The sequence below is a fragment of the Kryptolebias marmoratus genome, linkage group LG4, assembly GCF_001649575.2.
Source record: "Kryptolebias marmoratus isolate JLee-2015 linkage group LG4, ASM164957v2, whole genome shotgun sequence".
NCBI lineage: Eukaryota > Metazoa > Chordata > Actinopteri > Cyprinodontiformes > Rivulidae > Kryptolebias > Kryptolebias marmoratus.
In genome coordinates, this window is record NC_051433.1 from 13,932,916 (window position 1) to 13,953,481 (window position 20,566).

Sequence of the window (20,566 nt, forward strand, 5' to 3'; positions counted from 1 at the left end):
AACTTTTGGAATCAATCCGATTCAAGGGGCTGTGCATAGTAGTAATTTCATGATCTTAAGGTGTCGGGCAACATGCATTCCTTCAAGGACTGCTCGGCCTTTATTTACCGTCAGCCTTACCCAGTTTTCACTTTGTTTTGACCCTGTTGTGTCCTTGATGAACACAGCAAACCAGTTTGGGTTTCTTACTCGCTGATCATTTTGAAGGTTGTAACGATGTAACAGAACGAGTTGGAAAGCGTTAGTAGGTCAAAACAAATAGTAATAGTGCTATTTTTACTCTTGCACACCAAATAAGACATTTAGGGTCTCAGTGGGATATTTTCATAGCACTAAAATAATAAATTTATGGAAAAAAACTCAAATTAATCACTTAAATGCCCATTAAAGGTCCACTGCTCTGCTGTAATTACATGTTCTGTATCTGTATTAGAGAACAGGGAAGTTTAATCAGGTCTATAATGGATCCGGCCACCAGAGGGCGCTGTTGTCCGCCCCAAACAGCCCCACTGCCGCCAGGAAGCAGCTCGTTTCTGTCATCTGCGGCCATGAATCCCTTCTGTTCAAACAAGGGAACTCCAACACTGGCTTCTCATCTTTTTTATTAAGCATCAGTCAGGAAAGGAAAGAATAAAAAGCTCATATTCCCCTAAAGCTCTTTTTTTTTTCTCCTTTTTTTTTGGATGTTATTTACAAATCCTGCGTGTCGAAAGGTGCACAGCGCTACATGTGTTGGGGAAAACAAAAAGAAACAAAACAGGAAAGCTCAAACATCATTCTACAAATCCAGCTGGAACAAAGTATGAAACTTTACACACAAAAACAATCAAACATTTCCCCGGACTCGAGAGCTGCGTGAGTTCAAACGAGTGAATATTTCCCTGAAGGACGGGGAAGAGTCGGGAATAACGATGTTGCTTTTGCTCTTGAACGCCTTGTTTGAAGGATCCTTTTCTAACTTGTGCTTCTTTTTCCTCTCTCTTCTCTAAGCTGTATTAGTCTGCGGAGGACTTTAAATCAGGCAAATCTATAAAGTGCAGTTCAGAAAAACAAAAACAAACAAAAACACACAGAAAGCAACACGGACCTCGTTCACATCCAACCAGCACAAAGAGCTGTATCTGCTCAGACAGACGATGGCTTGTTTGGGGGGAAGTCTTCACCAATAAGAGGCTTGTTTGGGCGATAAGTCTCGAACAGTGAAAGTCACACGGCCATTTGTTGCTTTGACATTTTTATTTCATTAGCATGGAGCGTCAGGGGCCCCCGGGTGCCAAAAAAAACCTCCCACTCATTGGTGACTGTAGTTCCCGGCGAGCCGTATAGCTCTGCAGGGAGGCCTTTCTGGTAGAGTTGGAAAAGCTTCAACGCGATCGTGCCGGTCAGACCGCCCGCGACCGAGCCTTTCTGCAGAACCAGAGATGTGGACCCGTCCTTTAGCGGCCGTTTCTACTCATCCTCGAGCTGCGACACGAGGCCTGTTGCTCCCTTGGTGCCCAATCGGACCGCCGGGCTTTGTTTGGTCATTTCACACAGTGAGCGATAAGCATCTCACCTGTCGGAGGCAGCTCCTCGAACCGACCTCAGTTTGGAGAAACAAGAGTTTAATTCTGACCGGACTGACGAGCTAACGGCTAGTCTGAGCGAATTAAGGCTGCTGTCGTCTTGAAATGACTCCGGTCTCTTGAAAAAATTTGTTTTAAAAACCGGTTCATGGCTGTGAACTTGACTATTAGCAAGAAGCTTCAACACTTCAGACAGGGTTATCAGATTATTCTGTTTAAATACCCATTTAGTGTAAAATCTATGGGGATGGAAAGATGTAAAAAAAAAAAAAAAAGAAACAGATTGACAAGTCACTGTCAGCTGATCTGAGCAGGTTTCTAAGCTGATTTTTGCTTTTTAAAACATCTCCAGTATCAAACATTTTCCCAGCAGTTTGTGCAAACCCAGTTTTAACTAAAGTTACACCAACGTCAGTGTTTCATTTCCTGTTCGGTCCGACTGAAACGCCGTGAGATTCCCGCCAGAAGTGCTACCGCCAGCTGCTCGCTTGCCATAGAAGTCGACGTAAGTATCTGCGACATTCGAAACCGCCTGCAGCGTCACGATTTTAGGAAACAATCGAGATCGGAGGTGTTTTAAAACGCCAGCAGTTTCAGGAATGATCTCAGTTTCTCCAAACTGAGCTATCTGCAGCAGGTAAGATGTTTCCTTCACAGAGGAGCGCTTTTAATAGGAGCTATTTGGTCCACCCTTCAGGACATCCCTCCTAATCGAGCTGACGCTCAGATCTGCGTCCGAGGCAGCGGGAGCCTTCGTGCACGCCTCGAATTCAGGTTCACGCGCTCCGTCTGTCGGATCGAGAGGCCCCACAAGCAGGAGGAGGAGGGGGGGCTGAGATGAATGAGTGAATGAATAAATAAACAGGAAGTCTGTAAGTAGTTGCTCCCCGCCGCCGAACGGGCCAGCCGCACGCATCAAACGTGAGCCATCCAGCCGTCCCGGCGTCACCATGGAAACAGCAGCCGTTCGCTCTGCTCAGAGTGAGTCTGCACCTGTTTGTGTTTTTTTTTTTCTTCTCCTCTCTTTCATGTAAATGTTTCAAGCGCACAAGAAAGACACGAGAGGGACGAGCTGCTGGCGTGAAACGTTTCGGCGCCAGGTCTCGTTTGGACTCCATCGGGGCGGATTCAGCGAAGGCACAGAAACATCTAACTTCAGCTACGGCTAATGGCTGCAAACCGCCGCCTACATGGAACACGTCTCGTCCCGCTTAAAGGGAAGTTGCTTTGTTATGGTCGCACGACATGATGTAAAGTTAGAGAAGGACAGAGAGAGAGAGAGAGAGAGAGAGAGCGCCGCAGTGGGCGTCAAAATTAGGTGTGGAGAAACGAGCAGGTCACAAGTTTACATTCACCCATCACAGGCGTGAACGTCATCTTAGTTTGGGAGCTTTTATTGATTCTTTAAATTGTTTTCTTTCAGAGTGGAATGATGACGCAGCATCCAACTTCAGCGAGTTTTAGAAAACAAGAATCGGGCGCACAGAGTGTCAGATGTGTGTACAACCACCTAAACAGGCGGTGATGAAGGTGATCGTGAGCGACTGCAGCTCCTAGTTTATCTTTGCCGGCATGAAAACAGATTCCTCTGGCAGACTAATACTCAGAACAACGACAGAGTCCAGGGAAGTCGGCGAAGAGCTGAGAAGGAGAACTGGGAATTCACACAAGATGGGAAAGACGGCTTCAGGTCAGAAGGTCGTCACTTCAAGTAACGATAGGAACGTAGGACGTTCAGAAACAAACCAGGTGACGCCGAGGCTCGTTCCTGCCATGAACTGGAAACTGCTGGGACACCAGTGACCTGAGGGGGGCGCCGCCCAAGAAAGAAGCTCCCGCTCCTGAAAGCGACGCCTTCTAACTCCCCTGAAATTCGCCGCTGGCTACGAGGACGAGCCGAACGCCTCCTGGAGGAAAGGCTTCACGGTCAGACGAGACAAAGCTCGAGCTCTTTATAGCCACAGCGACGAGAAGTATGTCTGGAGGAGTCATAGTGGTGGTAGCATCATGCTGTGGTCCTGGTGCACAAAGTGGATAAATTAATAAATAAAGGGGACTACCTCCAAGTTCAACTTCACATCAAATCGACAGCTGGATGGTTGAAACTTGGACACAGTTTGGTGCTCCTGCAGGACAATGACGTCAAACAAACATCACTGGTTTCTGATTGGATCAATCAGGCTAACATTAAGCTTCTGGAACAGAATTCCCAAAACTCGGACCTCAACCCGGCTGGAAATGTGTCGAGTCTGCTTTAAAGGCGGCTCTGTGACAGGAAACCGACCGATATAAATGGACTCCAAAATGCTTCTGGTTGAGGTGCGACCTGCTGACAGACATGGACCCGAAGCCGAGTCGGGGTGTATGCATATATCTGAGCCTGTATGTGTAAATCTGACCGTGCGGATTAGAGAAAACCAACAATTAGTTCAAACTTGTGCGCCCAGTTCTTGTTTTTCCAAATCATTGAAGTTGTATGAGGTATAATCTGTCCACCCTGGAAAAAAAATGGTAAAAAAAAAAAAAAGATTAAAAGCCCCCAAAATGGATGAAGCATCCACGGCCATGACGAGTGGGTGCAAACGGACCATGACTGTATTTGGTCAGACTAAAGCGACCCACATCCTACCACTTCCTGTCCGGTTTGCCTGAGCTGCTACACGTCTGGAGGAAGTCAACTTCTATGAGCCGAACGTTTTGGATTTCTGGGCTTGAAATGATTATAAAACACAGTATTATGTTCCCTCCTTTTTTTTTCTTTTTTTTTTTTTAAAGTTTTCCATCTTCTCTTTACTCCCTTTAATGGATCCTCCATTAAAAGCCGTGTGATTTAGACGCCGGGGGGGGGATTCTGACACGTTTGCCTCGACCGAGCAGCTCCCTGGAACCCACCCGGTTCTGCGGTCCGGAGAAGAACTCGTCAAACATTTTTGAGATGAAACATCAGAACGTGCCATCTGTCGTCAGAGCGATCGATTCTTTGGTTCTTCACGCAGCACAAAAGGACAAAGGGAGACAGCAGCAAACGTTATAAACGGATCTACAGCAGAATACGACTCCGTTAACACATACGGCAAGCTTAGCGCGACACGTCTGCCTAAGAGTTCATCGTTTTAGAAAATATCTTAAAAATATAAATTATTATTATTATTATTCTTTTCATTTTTGTACAGTTGGTGTGTGTCCTGGCAGCAGTAATGTGTGCACAGTATTCCTGCTCATTCGGACGTTACGAAAGCGCTTTTGTGCGAAACTCAACTTTGTCTGCTACAACGGCTGCAATCAATCAAACAAACGGGAAAAAAAGAAGAGTTTTCCAAGAGAGCAGCGCTTCTTGAGTCGATAAAACCAAAACGGACACGACAGGTTAAAAATAAAAATATAAAAACGGTGAACAGACGGCGAAGGTGACGGACGCCACCTCACAGTGTCTTCTTGTGTAAATCTGTGCCGACCCGGAGCCGCTGAACAGAAACAGACGGAGACGCTCGCGTCTGCGAAAAGGTCAGACGTACGATAGGAGGGGACATCTGCTACATGACGGTAAACAACGCTATATGTGACAGGTAATTATTGCACGCACGCACGTATCTGTCAGCCTCAGGCTTTCTCTTCTGCTCAAAACAAAACAAAACAGAAAATGTGGGACAACATGAACTAAGGCCAGTTTTCGAAGGAGGAAGGTATAGGAAGCAGACCGCACACGTCCTCAACCCCTTTTTTGTCTTTAATATATGCTGTACAGAACCGCACAGCGCTGAGAATGAAAGTGTGTGTTTCCCTTTCGCATCTCCCCTGACGTGCCTCGTTCCAGTGCCCTTCATGCTTTGCTACTGATTCGACAGCCTTTGCTGCAGTGGCTTTAAAAGCGGTATCCGGGGCTGTCGGGAAAAGTAGGTTCCCGCTCGTAAAAACGATGCACTCGCCTCCTACGGCTAGAGTCTAAGAATTCGACTGCAACCTGGGCTAAAAGAGTGTACAAAGTGTAAAAACGCCCTCGGACTGCGCTCCCGTCATTTCCTTCAGAGAGCACACTCGATCGGTTCATTCAGGAGCCACGGGTCGGGAGGGTTTGAACGCAGAGCCCCAGAGTTTTGTTTTTTTATCGTACCTTCAAATGGTCCTGCAGTTCTCTGTGTTTTTAGTCCCGTTCCTCGTTCAGAACCTTATTTGCTGGAATGACTCGTGTCGCCCTGAAGCGGCTGCAGCTCCTGGGCCACGTGGTTGCCCCGCCCCTCGGACGGCAGTGCGTTGTTCCCCAGCCTCTTCGACAGGCCTCCCATGTGGTTGGGACCCTGCTGGAAGCTGGAGAAGTGGCCAAACTTGGGGCTGGCTTTCTCCAGGAGTCTCTGGGTGGCGTTGGTCCCCGACGCGTCGTGCGGGTGCTCCTCCTCGTCCGTGTCGGCGTCGATGAACTTGCTGACGGACGAGTCGTGGAACGTGAAGATGCCGGGCAGCGCGTTCTCCGGGCTCTTGCTGGGCGTCCTGCTGCTGGCGGTGGTGTAGACGGACGTGGCGGGGCTGAGGACGCACGAGCTGTCCGGGCGAACTCCCCTCGCCGAGTCGTCGCCGCCTCTGACCCGGACCAGGCAGCTCCTGAGCGGGTTGCTTGGACGCGCGTTGTCCGAGCTGGGGTTCGGCTTGGGCGTGGCCGCGCCGTGCGACCCTTCGTGCTCGTTTTCCAGCGTGGGCTCCAGGCCGGGGTTGGTGCTGACCCTGCCCGGCCTGTTGCTGCCGGGGCTCTGGGAGAAACGCGAGCTCTCAGGAAAGTCCGTGGCGCAGCTGATGAAGCTGTCGATGCTGGACACGCTCCTCATGTCTGTCACCGCCTCCGCTGTGCCCGAGTAGGCTTCATTGTGGATGCAGCCCATCTCAAACTCGGTTTTCTGCCGGCCTGCTTTGGAGTGTGGCGTCTTTTCCTTGCTGTTGACGTTGGGTTGGGACTGTGTCTTGGTCATCTTGTTGTACATCTCCTCCAGATTCTGTGCGCTGAGATGCTGAGGGCTGCTGGAGGGCTTCGCCTGCTCCTGGAAGTCCGACTCGGCGGTCTTGGTGGGGCTTCTGGGGCTGACTGGTGACTTGATTTTAGGAATCCCTCTAAATGGGGACACATGATTATCTTGCACCTTCTCCCTCCTCTCGTCAGTTTTTTCCACCATTACATCCATGAGCTCAACGCCGCGCCCAAATGCGTCTTTAATGTTCATAGAGACGATGCTTCCGTTTCTTTTAGCTCTCTCCAGAGCTTCTCGCCTCTTGATGGCTTTCTCCTGCCTCTTTTGCTCTTTGTAGAACTCGGAGAAGTTATTCACAATGATGGGGATGGGTAAGGCTATGACCAGTACTCCTGCGATGCAGCACAAACCCCCAACTATTTTCCCCAGCAGAGTCTTGGGGTAAATGTCTCCATAACCCACCGTGGTCATGGTGATGGTGGCCCACCAGAAGGAGGCAGGGATGCTCTTGAACTTGGTGTCCTCCTCATCCTTCTCAGCGAAGAAAACTAGACTTGAGAAGATCATGATCCCCATGGCCAGGAAGAGGATGAGCAGGCCCAGCTCGTTGTAGCTCCTCCTAAGGGTGAAGCCCAGAGACTGGAGGCCCGTGGAGTGGCGCGCCAGCTTCAGGATCCGCAGGATCCGCATGATCCTGAAGATCTGGACCACGCGGCGGACGTTTTGAAACTGCAGCACGCTCTTGTTGGACTCCGTCAGGAAGATGGTGACGTAGTAGGGCAGTATGGCCAACAGGTCGATGATGTTCAGAGGGCCCTTGAAGAACTTCCACTTGTTGGGCGAGGACAGGAAGCGGAGCAGGTACTCCATGGTGAACCAGGCGATGCACACGGCCTCCACGTGCGCCAGCTGCGGGTTGTCTGTGGGCTGGCCGAACTCGTCCGTGTCCTGCAGCTCCGGGAGGGTGTTCAGAGACAAGGCGATGGTGGACAGCACGATGAAGAGGATGGAGATGATCGCGAGGATCTGGAAAACAGAGAGGAAGAGACGCTAAAGAAGACAGAATAATCGACTGTAGTCAGATTACGAGTGTAGACTCAAATTAAAATTCTCAATACTGGAGGAACAACCTCTCGAATGGACAACCATGTTTCCCTCAGGACCCTAGTAACTTAAGTTTTTCTTACTACGTATCTTAAATTTTACATTTTAGGTAAAATTCTGACTAAACTTGGCAGAGAAATTTATGCCTTCTTAAACCACAATCTAATAAATTCTCTAGTCTATCCCAGATGGGATCTCCCAAGTTTCCATGTTTTTCCGTTAATGAGTCAACGTTGCAATCAGCTCTCGGTGTACGTTGTGTTTGGTGCTCAATGGCTAATGTTAGCATGTAAAGACTTTAAACTGGTATCAGGAACTAGCTGCCTTACAAATGACAGAAAACATGGCTTTGCTCTGTTAAAAAAAAAAAAAAAAGAGTTGTTGATTTGACTTTTTAAAGCTAAATTTGTTCTCCTTTTTTTTTGTCAAAGGTAAAATCAAATGTTACGTATAAATCAGGACAAGCACACTAATGCTACCATCTTCTTGTCCTCGGAAGCTTTGACGTATATCGATAACTCGACACGGGAATATAATGCGGGAGTTGAAGCCAAAAACGGCGCAAGCTTCCATTTTGAACCCCAAATTTGTACAAGAGTTTCAAATCAAAGCCGAGAAACTTGGAAAGTTTTTCACCAACCGCAACCTCAAAGTTCAAGATGGCTGCCTCCCACTAGCAAAGTGGTGACAGCTGCAGTAATAAAATATATCTCCAAGTTTGTGCTTCACAAAAGTAACCCCGCACACTGCACTTCAAACATCTATTAGTAAAGTAAGTTTCTTTAGTGTTTGAATGCATAAAATGAAGTGAAACACGTTGTTATCGGGTTGTAATGCTAACAGCAGTTAGCATGGTCACTGAGCACAACAGTTCTTTCCGCAGCACGCATCGTTTTGAATAATTTTACAATAATTGCCACATTCAGTCTTCTGCGTGACACATTAAGGAGAAAACTGACACGTTTGGTGGTTGTTTCACCGAACAAAATGAAGGTCATAAATATTAAAAGGATGCACTGATTATAACTCCTAATTAAATGTGGAAAAACAATGGATCTGTGTCTGTGTTGAGAGTCATCTATTTTGGTTGTAGCTGGCACCACATTTTATCCTCTCTGACATTCAAAGCCTAATTATTCAGAGTTAGATTCACCGGAGAATTACAGTAGATCCCTGGCAGTTTATCAACGTTATGAACAACAGATCGGTTTGCGTCGTTAAAGGACTCGTTTTGCTTCGTTTCCATTTTTGGAAGCGGCTAAACGTGTCCGACAACACCCCGCGCGGCTAAAGTTAGCAGCGCCCCTGAACTATATGGTGAAAGTCGTATCACTCTGTGAAGTACAGCAGCGCTTTGACAAAGTCAGAGGAAGGTCAGTCCCCGGAGAAACGTCCTTTCAAAATGACAAAGTGGCGCGGCTCTGTCTGTGACATTCTGCCGTGTTTCAGAAATACCAAGTAAGGATGTTATCTGCTCAGGATTTTGTATTCGCCTATTCAGTTCTCTGAAGAAACGGTGTCAGAGATATTGTGATTTCAGAGGCAGATATTCTCTTCTCCTCCTGCGAGGGAGGACGCTTTTCTCCCGTTGCGTCTTTCTTTCTCCATCATCAACGATCCCTCTCACTTCAGAGCGGAGCGCGCCGAAAACCAGCGCACAAAGCGCAACATGAAGACCTTTGGAAAAGGTTAGCAGCCCGCTAATGATCTAATCTGCTGAGTACAACAGGGTCCGGTCATAGTGCTGGGGATTAAGAAGGCTGCGCACATCATCGTGGCTGCCTGGCTGTGCCACACCTATTATTCCTGGCCCGCACTCGCTGTGAAATCCAACACAAGGTCACTATGGAGGCTGTGTCCCAGGCGACTGGCGAGTAGGATTATTCCCTGGCACAAGTCAGCCTTCATAAGCTTTAATTAATGTTGACAGGGGACTCCTTCTACACCTACCTTGGCCTTTAAAGAGAAGTGTGTGGGGTGGGGGGGGGGACTCAGAGGAAAGAAACACTGCTGTGGGGAAGGTAGGAGACGGCTCGCAGAGAGATAGTCCACATGTGAGCACAAAGGGCAAACAAAGACGTTCAAACTATCAGGTAGAGCCTATAACCTGGTTTGGCTCCACATGGAAACTCAAATAAGTTGTTGAGGTAAATTTCTTGTCACTAAAAAAATAATCACACTATAGAGAATAAAACATAAAAGCTCAGGAAAAGGAGTACAAATCTCTAATAATGAATCTGTTAGATCTTGTTGCTGCGTGCCGGTGTTCCTCGCAGCTTCACACATAGACTGGAAACTTTCTTTGGGCTCCGGACTGCTCAGGATCCAGTTCGTTCACGTTCACAACATGTCGCCCACAGCCTCCAGAGTCACTTATGGCGTCCCACAGGGTTCTGGGCTCGGACTTGTTCCGTTTTCACCGTTTCCTCTAAAACAATATCAAGAAACGCGTCACGTGTTTCCACTGTTATGGAGATGATACCCAGAGATAAATCAAGTTACTGAAGCCGCAGCCTCGTATCAAAGGAGTCGCCTGTGAGCAGGATTTATCTCTTAATTCTCACTTCAGTCTCCAGAACGTTCTTCTTTCATTTCCATAAAATAATAAGCATCTTGTCCCCCAAAGTGAGGCAGAAATTCTGGTTCAGGCCTTTGTCTTCTCCAGGTTGGACGCCTGTCCAGGTGTCCAGGTAGTTCCTGAAAAACCTTTAATTCACCCAAAATGTTGCCAGCGTCCTGACTTGTTCCATAGGAGAGATCATATCTGTCCAGTGTTAAAGCCTCCCTACTTTAGCTTCATTTAGAATTGCATTAAAAGCCTCTACTCATCAATGGAAAGACATGACATGTTTCTTGATATTTAGAGAAAAACTGAACAAGTCCAAGCCCAGAACCCTGTGGGACACCATAACTAACTCTAAAGGCTATGGATGACATACTGTGAAATGAACAAACTGAATTCTAACCAGTCCAGAGCTGTATGTTGTGCATAACATTTTAAAACATGAACTGGAAACTTTCATTGGGCTCAAATGTCCGGCTCTGGTCTAATCACCTATAAAGCTATTGATGGACATTAAAACTCTCATTCTTCCTTATGATCAGTCTGTATGTCTGCGCTCTCAGGTTTGCTTGTTCCCAGGACTGACAAAACAAGATCAGGAGGCAGAAGCTTTAGCTGTCAGGCTCCTTTCCCACTTTGGACACGAGCATCAGACAGCAGTTCAATAATAAAACTAATTCTTTTATAGCCTGTTTTTATGGCACGGTGCCGAAGGCAAAAGGACCATAATGTTTTAGCTTCTGTCTGTAAGCGCGTGTGCGTTCGATTGTCTGTTGTGTTAACAAAACATCTGTTAGGAAACACAAAGCCTGGCTCTAACTCAGCCAGTTTTCCAGATATTGAGCTAAGATTTGGTGCGTCGGTGGCTGGGAGTTATTCTCAACACACACTCTGAGCGTTAAGTTATTTTATTGAAATTAGATTTTAAGCGCTGTTTTTTTAATTGCTGTTTCTTCCTGCGTATGATGGTTCCTAGACTTTTTTTTTTTGGACTTGAGAAGCGCTTTATAAGTTGACTGATCTATTGATTTTTTTTTTATTGACAAAAAGTAAAAATAACAACAACTGTTGGGTCTTTCAGTCACTTTTGATTAATTAGAGGTGTGTTGGTTTATCAGAATGAAACCGTACGGTACAGTTTGAGCCTCGGCTGTAAGCTGTGGTGCCCGGTGGAAAACACACTCATCAGATCAAGGCTTATCTGCCTCGGCCACTCTGTCCACGCTGGAGTACAGTTAATGAATCATGCCGGCCACAATAGACGGGAACCGAGCCGAGGTGTACCGTGTAAGAAGAAACACCTGACGCACGATCACCCTCCATCAAATTCTCACCCTTCTCTGCAACCCCCCCGCCTACCCTGACAGTGAGCTAACTGGGTCAGCCAGACAGGAGATTATGGGGAAGTGATCTCTCTAAAGATACACGCTCAGGCAGAAAGCAAAGTCTGCTGAGGACATCCTGCACCGAGACACGGGGAGAACAAAGACACACCGACGTGCGCTTTCAGCACAAACCGGGGAGGTTCTCGTTAGGTAACAAATGGGAACACAAATATTAAAAAAAAATTGTTTTTTTCCTTCTTGGCTCATGGAGCACTGCAGTCTCAGGAGCAGGATGCGTCGCAATGAAGGCACAGATTCTCTGTAATTTAAAAGGCCTATCGATCCTTGAAGGAATGCACATCACCCGCCGCCTCTCATGCCAGAGTTTCACACTGAGATCGTCTACGAGTTGTAGCCGTTCTGGTCAAACCTTGAAAATAACAATCTCATGCAATATCATGGGATGTAAGTAACTCTCAGCTACTACCACGCCAAATTTTAGCTCAATATCTGTCAAACTGACTGACTTATAGCAACTTTTGTGTTGGTTAAGGTTGATTAGCTGTGGCGGCCATCTTGAACAGAGTTGACTCCAAAAGTTAATCAGTTATAGACGTACGCCAAGTGATTACTTTCTGAGAGTTTCATTAAAATCAGCCCTTTGGTTCATGAGATATTTTGCTAACAGACAGACATAGTTGACTTCAATGGGTAAAGCCAAAGTTTTAATCACAGATCTTGTGTGATCTGTTGGCGCTCAGAATATATGTTTGGGATCAGTCTCAGCTTCTACCACACTGAATTTTATATTAATATCTGTAAAACTGATAATTATTTTGCTATTTTTGTGTTTTCTAGAGTTGCTTTGTTGTGGTGGCCATCTTGAATCAAATTGGCTCCAGAAGTTACTCTGCAGCAGGCGTCAACCGAACGATTGCGTTCTGAAGGTTTTACTAAAATTCAGGAGATATTTTGCTAACGGCACAGACGAGCAAACACAAAAACATTGGGGCTCTGCCTTTGCAGGAAGGAAGGGAGGGCGATAAAAATGGCCGTCATCAGTGCTGCATTTCTGCATCGGCCTGATCCCAAGTGCTGCTTCCTCTGCACAGCTCTGCCCCACAAACACGGACACACAAGGCTGGATCCACATAAATATTCAGCCCCACCTCGGTAATTAGCTCCGGACCTGTCCTCCACAGAGAGGCAGGAGGCTGAATATTTAATAAGCTGCTGGAGCGTAGCAGTTTGTCCTGTCCTGGAGAGGAGGAGGGGAGGGGAAGCGGATCCTCCCTGGGCCGAACCCAAGCAGCGATCGGCCCGGTTTCCGAGCTGCAGATGGTCAGGGAGGTTCCTCAGAGGTGTGGCGTCCCGTCGGGATTTCATCATTCCCTGGCGAGCAGCCAAGTCCTGCTCCAGGCTCCACGAGCCGGAAGCCAAACGGCCCCTCATTGCTAACCAGTTTTGCCAACAACATCTGGTTTAATTCTCCCCCCCGCCACCATTAAAGCTAAGAGACAATGCAGCTACCTGTGTGCCTGTTAGCAAAATATCTCATCTCTCACTGCACTCTTTAAAGCACACGTGTGAAACTCAGGGGCCGATCTCCTGCATGTCTCAGATGTGTTCCTGCTTTCAATGAATGACTCGTGGAGAACCTGCTGATTTGACGTGGAGGTAATTAAACAATTTGAATCAGGTGTGCTGGAGCAGAAAAACCCAAAACTTCCAGGACGGCGGCCCTCGAGGCCTGGAGTTTGACGCCCCAACTGCTCATTTTTAGGTATTCTAGTCCCATCATCTAGTTTCTTAAATTATATATATTTATAAAAAAAGCCCTGATTGTAGTCAATCAGGGGGGAAACTGATGGGAGCCGAGAAGAGGAACGAGTTGCAACACGAGGGAAGACGAGACAAAGGACGGAGCGAGCAGCCATCCTGGCAGACACCGGTGGGGTTGTCTGTGCGTCGTGCTGCGTGGAGCCGTTTACTCATCGTCTCATATCATGACTGGATTTGCTCTTTTCACCACATGAGCTGCTGACCCGTTGAAGGGATTATGTCACGCCATGACTCACCGCGTGAACGCTGACTCAGCACTCACACTTGTTTTCCTTTTTTTACAATTTTTTTTTCTACTTTTGTACTTTTCTGTACGTTTTTTGGAAATTGACTACTTCTGCGTACTTTAGCTGTTCACATCGAAACGTTCGGCTCATTCAGGAGCTGAGAGCTGTACTTTTTAAAATCTTATACTTTTTAAAATACTAAACTTCATTCACCAACATTTTTCTCATGCATACAGACATTTATTGAAATCTGCTTTTTGTCTTCGTATGCTACTTTTAGCTTTGAGCTACTATTCTGTTATTTTTAGCTTTTAGCTATCCTTTTGCTTTTAGCTTTGATGTAGCCTTTTGTTACTTTTAGTTTTTAGAAAGCACTTTGGTTCTTTTAACTTTTAGCTCTTGTTTTTGCTACTCGTAGCTCCTAGCTTGCTTTATGATTCTAGTCTTTTAAAACTCTTAGTTAGCTTTTTGCTACTTTTAACTAGCACATTTACCTGCTGTTTTTAGCTTCTGGTTAGCCTCTTGATACTTCCAGCTTCCTTTTTGGTACTTTTAGCTAGTCTTTTGAAACCTTTAGATTTTAGCTAGCCTTTTGCCTTTTTTGGCCAGCCTTTTGCCACTTTTAGCTTCTAGTTTCTTTAGCTATTTTAGCTACCATTTTGCAGTTTTAGCTATAGGTTAGCCCTTTGCTACTTTTAGCATTTAGCCAGCATCTCTGCTACTTGTAGCTTTTAGCCAGTGTTCTGCTGGTTTCAGTTTCAGCTCCTTCAGCAGATAAAAACCTCAGCTGCAGTACATTTCTAGGCCGGCGGCTCGAGGAGCTGCTTCGCCCGGCAAGACGCCCCGGGTCTTCGTGTTTTTTAAATTTTTTTATTTTCCATTAGAGGCCTCCGAGGAGGAGACAGATGAAATTACATTTCCAGTAAACAAAAGGGAGAACCTTCACTGGGGGAAACAACAGAAGCTCCCAGGTCACGCCACCTGCTCGGAAAGTTCCACTCTGCTCCGGTAAAACTCGCTCACAGCTCTTCCTTTAGGGCGCTAAAAGGGAGCCGCTGTTTTAGCCGTTTCCGAGACCTTCCCTGCTCCTGAACCAGTAAGACGTGCTAATAGGACTGAATCGTCTCTAAGTTAAACATTTAAGGCCGACAGGAGCTCTGCCTCACATCCTGCTCACTGGATCCAGCTGAGACTCATTTTATTCACTTTCCCTCAAAAGGTCTGTCACAAACACATGACGGTTTTCAGGAAGAGTTGTTTTCATTAGAAATACAACAAACATCGGGCCCTCGTTCGGCTCTGCATTAGCAGAGCTAATGAATGAAGACTTTTGCCCATTTCTCCAGCCTCCATGCTCTGCGGCCGACGTCACAGCTGATAGGGGGATCACCCCGAAAATAACCGGACTATCCCTTTAGGAGGGCAGCGATCCACTTTAGGCTGTTAGTTCATCAGTCGGCTCAGAGCCAAACTCAAACCGAAGGAGCTACCTGCAGCAGGTAAGATATTACCTATTAAATCTATTAATAATAGGTAATGAGGTCAATGAACAAACAAGCTGCTGATTGAAGTTCAGCTACTTTACAAGATAAAGAGCGAGCAGCAAATCCTGCATTGAGCCCAGATGTGTCCTTCTGTCCCGCCTCGAACTCCACCCAAAAAAACACGAAGCTCGGTCCTTCCAGGTCCTCTCAGGTCCTCCCAGGTCCTCTCAGGTCCTCTCAGGTCCTTCCAGATCCTCTCAGGTCCTTCCAGGTCCTCTCAGGTCCTCCCAGGTCCTTCCAGATCCTCTCAGGTCCTTCCAGATCCTCCCAGGTCCTTCCAGTTCCTCCCAGGTCCTTCCAGGTCCTCTCAGGTCCTTCCAGATCCTCCCAGGTCCTTCCAGGTCCTCCCAGGTCCTGTGGGCCAATGAGCAGATGGGGAGACGGATTGCTGAGCGTCCCCCAGGACGTGTCCTTTAAAAGTGTGAAGGTGGCGCTAAAATGATGATCCGAAGCGTCAGGTGAGGAACGCCGGCAGCAGTCGGAGTACGGGACAGACGGGGGGTGGGGGGGGACATGATTCTAATAGTTTCATGATATTAATGTTTGTCCTCCAGAAGGACTACAGCTACCTCCCAGGTAACACCGTGTGAAACTGGGTGTAACTTTGCATCTTTTGCAGCTAAGACCTGATTATTTGCTCTCAGGGGACAGGAGAGTTTCTTATGGGGGGGGGACAACGAGAGGTGACTTTGTGAAGAACGAGGACGGCGGCGAGGAACAGGAAATGGTTCCTCTTCCCCACGGGTGATGGAAGATTCAGGCCCCCGTCCGTCTCCTCCATGAAGCAGCTGCCCTTTAGCCCGAAACATCTGGAGCAGCTGGGGTGACGAGGCGTCGCGGGGAAGAACAGATGGCTGATTTCAGAGGCTGGTTATGATGTGAAATAATACGTGCTGTGTGGTTTTATTTTTAGGACAGGTGGAAATCGAGGCCTGCAAAACCAATCCAGAATTTATTCTCGATTAAACAGCTCCTGAAGCCGCCCTGATGGGCAGCTTACATGGTTATCACTCCGGTTATCAAGTTTCTGCTCGTGTCTGTGTTTCTGTCTGTTAGCAAAATATCTTGTGAACCACTGGAGTTATTTCAATGAAACTCCCAGGAAGAAATCATTGGATGCACGTTCACAACAGATTAACTTTTGGAGTGAACCGGATTCAAAATGGCTGCCACAGCCAGCTGACCTTAAAAAGACACAAAATGGCTATAACTCAGTCAGTTTTATGTATATTGAGCTTAAATTTGATTTGCTAGCAGATGAGACCAATCTCCAACACATATTCCGAGCCCCAACAGATTGCTCACGATCTTTATTTTATACTTAGCCATTAACTATTTAAAGTCAACTTTGTCTGTCTGTTAGCAAAATATCTCATGAACCACTGGACAGAATTTAATGAAACTTTCAGGAAATATTCATTAGATGTTCTTCTACAACTCGTTAAATTTTTGAGTCTATGCCATTCAAGATGGCCGCCACAGCTAATTGACATAAGCCAACACAAAAATGGATGTAACTCAGCCAGTTTTACAGATATTGAGCTGAAACTCGACGTGGTAGTAGCTGAGAGTCATTCACAGCACGTACTCTGAGCGTGACACCTCATCATATCACGTGACATTATTTCCAAGGTCTGACCAAAGCACGCCATCATCTCATCATTCCGTCACGCAAACCGAGAGCCGCCTTCGTGACTTCTCGTGGAGGGTGACAGCAGCTTAAATCCGTCTGCTCTTGATGCTTGTTCAGCTGTCTCTCTGAAAGTGGCAGCGAATTAAAATAAATAAATAAAATAAACCGAATGTATCACGCTGAATCACCACCAACTCTGTGAAAAAAAAAAAGAAAAAAGAAAGAAGAACCATTTGGCAGCGGAGCGCAGTTTTTAAATGTTTTATTAAGGCTGCGGTGACGCAAGAAGGTAAGTAAGGGTGCGCTGTAATTAACGCGTCTGTCGGTTGTATTTAGACGAGGAAATTTAAGAGGAAAGAAGGACGCCTGAAAGAAAGGCAACGTGAGGACGTCAACCAACAGAAGGCAGGGATTATTGGCCTGGTTGGAGCTGCAGTTAGTCAACATGAAAATATTTCCACTGATAAAAGACTAAAACACGCCATGTTCAGCAGCTCCTCTGATCTTATAAAGAAATACTCTCCAACAACAAGAAACATTAGACCTGCCATTAAATGTGAGAAAATGAACCCTAAACGCACATTAACAGCCATTTTCAGAAACGCTCCTTTTTAGTTCACTCCTAAGGAATCAGATGAGTCAGCACATTTTTACAGGACTCTCAGTCAGTCAGTTCTCTCCTTCGTATTTTGGTGGCTTGTTCTCGTTTTTCCCATCAGTCTTTGTCCTCGGACCATTTTCAGAAGAAAGCTTTGCTTGTTGGGCTGCTTAACTCTGGTTTAAACCATTCAGATATAAAATGGCTCCTGAAGTCAAGAGAAGAAGCGTTGTGTTGTGTCGACACATGACAGACAACTTAGCAAAGAGCTGATTTTTCCATTAAATCGTCGCCTTTGATCGTTGCTCCCAGCAGCCTGTCACAGCACTGTAAAAGCTTCGAAAGACCTCCAGAAAACCCGAAAACTGCCATCGCTCGTTGCCACGGAAGGTGTGCGTGTGCATGCTCGTCTGTCTGTTAGCAAAATATCTCTGGAACCACTGGTCGTATCTTAAAGAAGCACGAAGTTAAGTAATGTCTGACTGTACGTCTGCAGCTGGCTGAACCTTCGGACTCTAGCTGATTCAAGATGGCCGCCGCAGCTAATCGAGCTCCTGGCTCTGTCAAGTTTACAGATGTCGAGCGAAAGCCTGGCGGGGTAGAAGCTGAGAGTCATCCCCATCGCGGATCGCGCAGGATCTTTGTTTAAAAAGGTGAGATGAGGTTCAGTTTGTGCGTTGCCTTCGCTCTTGCGCTTTGTCGGAACTTGACGCTTTGAGCCAACAGGAACCGCACGCCGGTGTCCGCTGACAGCTCGTTAGCGGCTCACCGGGGTCAGCGTTCGCCGCGCCGAGAGGATGTCGGCGGTTTCCTGTGACACGGTTGGGTGTCGGCGAATGAGCGGAGAGAGTTACCTGCGCCGCTTCCAGCGGACGCGGCTTGAAACAGGAGCCGCCCCCGCTTGCCACGAGCCCCGATGTGAGGCCCTGATCGGCTCGGCGCCGGAGGTCCGGTGACACCGAAGCCGGGCAGCTCGGGGCCTCTGGAGTCATTTAATATAAAGGTTCCCGTCGGACACGTCGGATGAAAACTACCAGCGTAGGAGGCTTAGCTGCTCTTTACGAAGCTCAACGCTCTCTGTGAACTCTCAGAATGTTTCTAAGGACCTACAGGAGTTAGTTTGAGTTAAACGCAGAGTGCTTGTGGACATGATGCTCCGTTCTTCAACAACAAGACCCCGAGACACTTCAGGACCTCCGCCTGAGGCAGCACCTCATTCCCAACCCCGAGAGAGGGCAGAGAGCAGTTTTCCCACGGTGGACCACGGCCTCAGATTTGCAGGTGCCCATCCTCATCCCGCTCCACTGAGAGCTGGAGATCCCGACGACACGATGACGCCAACAGGACCGAATCATCCGCACACAGCAGAGACGGAATCCTGAGGGGACTGAACCGGACCCCCTCCGCCCCCTGGCTGCACCGAGAAGTTCGGTCCATGAACAGAATCTGGGACAACGGGCAGCCCGGGTGAAGTCCAACTCTCCCCCTGAAAGAGGTCCGACTTACCGCCGGCAACACAACCCAGACTCTTTGTATCGGGACCGAATGGACCCCCCCCACCGACAGGGTACCCTGAGGAACACGGTCAATGCCTTCTCCAAGTGCACAAAACACATGTAGACCAGTTGGGTGAACTCCCACGCCCCGTTGAGGACCCTAGTGAGGGTAAAGAGCAGGTCCAGCAGAAAGCAAACCGTTGTGAGGCTCAGTCTGATTTATTTACCATCAGTGACTGAAGCACAAACGGTGCTTTAATGCATATTAATTATATAATTTAAAGCTGTGTGATTATCTTTATGATATAAATAAAAGTCATGGTGGGATGTCTGGAGCTCTTCTCGCCGCCATGATGTCAGAATAAAGAACAGCAAACATCTTTAGTTTGCCGTTTTCCTCTCCCCGGCGCCGGTCTCGGCCCGGTCTTTTTTTCCCCGCACGTACCCCGCAAAAGTACTGATGTATCAAATCTAAATTTATCTCTAACCGGTCCCGTTGTGAAAGGGCCTCCTTTCAGCGTAGCCATGACAACAAATTCACCAGGCTGCAATTACAGAAAGCGCCGCGCCGCTGGATGCCCGTCAGGAAACGGTTTCCTTCTCCACCATTTCCTTTTTTTAAAAAGAAAAAAACGTCTGGACAGGGGGGAAAAATTAAAAAATGTAAAAAATCCCTGGATGTTTGGGTTTAAGCGACAGGGTTATCAGCAAACAGCTGGCAGACAGGGGTTCACGTGAAACTGACTGAGTTAGAGCCGTTTTTGTCTTGGCTGTGGCGGCCATCTTGAACTTCACTAGCTCCAAATGATAATCGGTTTTAAAAGCGCACCCACTGATTATTCCTTGAAAGTTTCGTTAAAATCTGTCCAGTGGTTCATGAGATATTTTGCTAACAGACAAAGGCAAAATTTTAACCAAAGGTCTCACACAATGAGCTGCGCTTGGAGTACGTGTTGTGAACGACTCTCAGCTACTACCACAGCAGATTTCAGCACAACATCTGTAAAATGCCCTGAGTTATAACCATTATTGTGTTTTCTAATGTCAGTTAGCCGTGGTGGCCATCTTGATTTGGGTTGGCTCCGACAGTTAATCAGTTTTAGGGCTACATCCAGTGATTCCATCCTGAAAGTTTCACTAAAATCTGTCCAGTGGTTCATGAGATATTTTGCTAACAGACAGCCAGAAAAGACAAACTTTTATAGAAGACTTTGCTCAGTCCGTTAGCTTCTCAGAACAGAAGCCGTGGATCGATCCGAGCTCCTTCCGCTTCGATTCTTAGGAAAGTCTCCGCAGAATCGACCGAGTTGGAGCCGGTTTGGTGTTTTCTGGGGTCAGTTCGCTGTGGCAGTCATCTTGAATCCAGCTGACTCCAAAGGGTAATCAGCTGCGGAGCTGCGCCCACTGATTACTTCCTGAGAATTTGATTAAGATTTCTCCAGCGGTTCCCACGGAATATTCAGAAAAAAAAGATGCAGCTGCCCGGCAGAATTCACAAAAGTGATAGAACAGATGAACCAAATCCCTGATATTCCTTTTTTTTTTCCTCCCCTCTTCCCGTCTTCCCGACGTTATTAGAAAAGATGCCGAAGCGTCTATATTTAACCCTGCGGAAAGACCTGCTGTGCAGCTAAAGCCCCGCGTCTGTTCCCGAATGATTCAGAGGGAGTGGGGCGTGTGTGTGTGTGTGTGTGTGTGGGGGGGGGGGGGGGCT

At 47.3% G+C, this 20,566-nt stretch overlaps 1 protein-coding gene across 2 annotated transcripts in view; it reads right to left on the minus strand.

The window, feature by feature from the left end:
* Nucleotides 1-4,368: 4,368 nt before the first annotated feature.
* The window catches only part of LOC108235554 (potassium voltage-gated channel subfamily B member 1-like), a 38,320-nt gene continuing 22,122 nt past the window's right edge, over nucleotides 4,369-20,566 (minus strand). For both annotated transcript variants that reach the window (XM_017415643.3, XM_017415644.3), the window contains one exon: nucleotides 4,369-7,546. In XM_017415643.3, coding sequence (XP_017271132.1) covers nucleotides 5,732-7,546 — 1,815 coding nt within the window. In that variant the 3' untranslated portion in view covers nucleotides 4,369-5,731. The remainder of the gene's footprint in view (nucleotides 7,547-20,566) is intronic.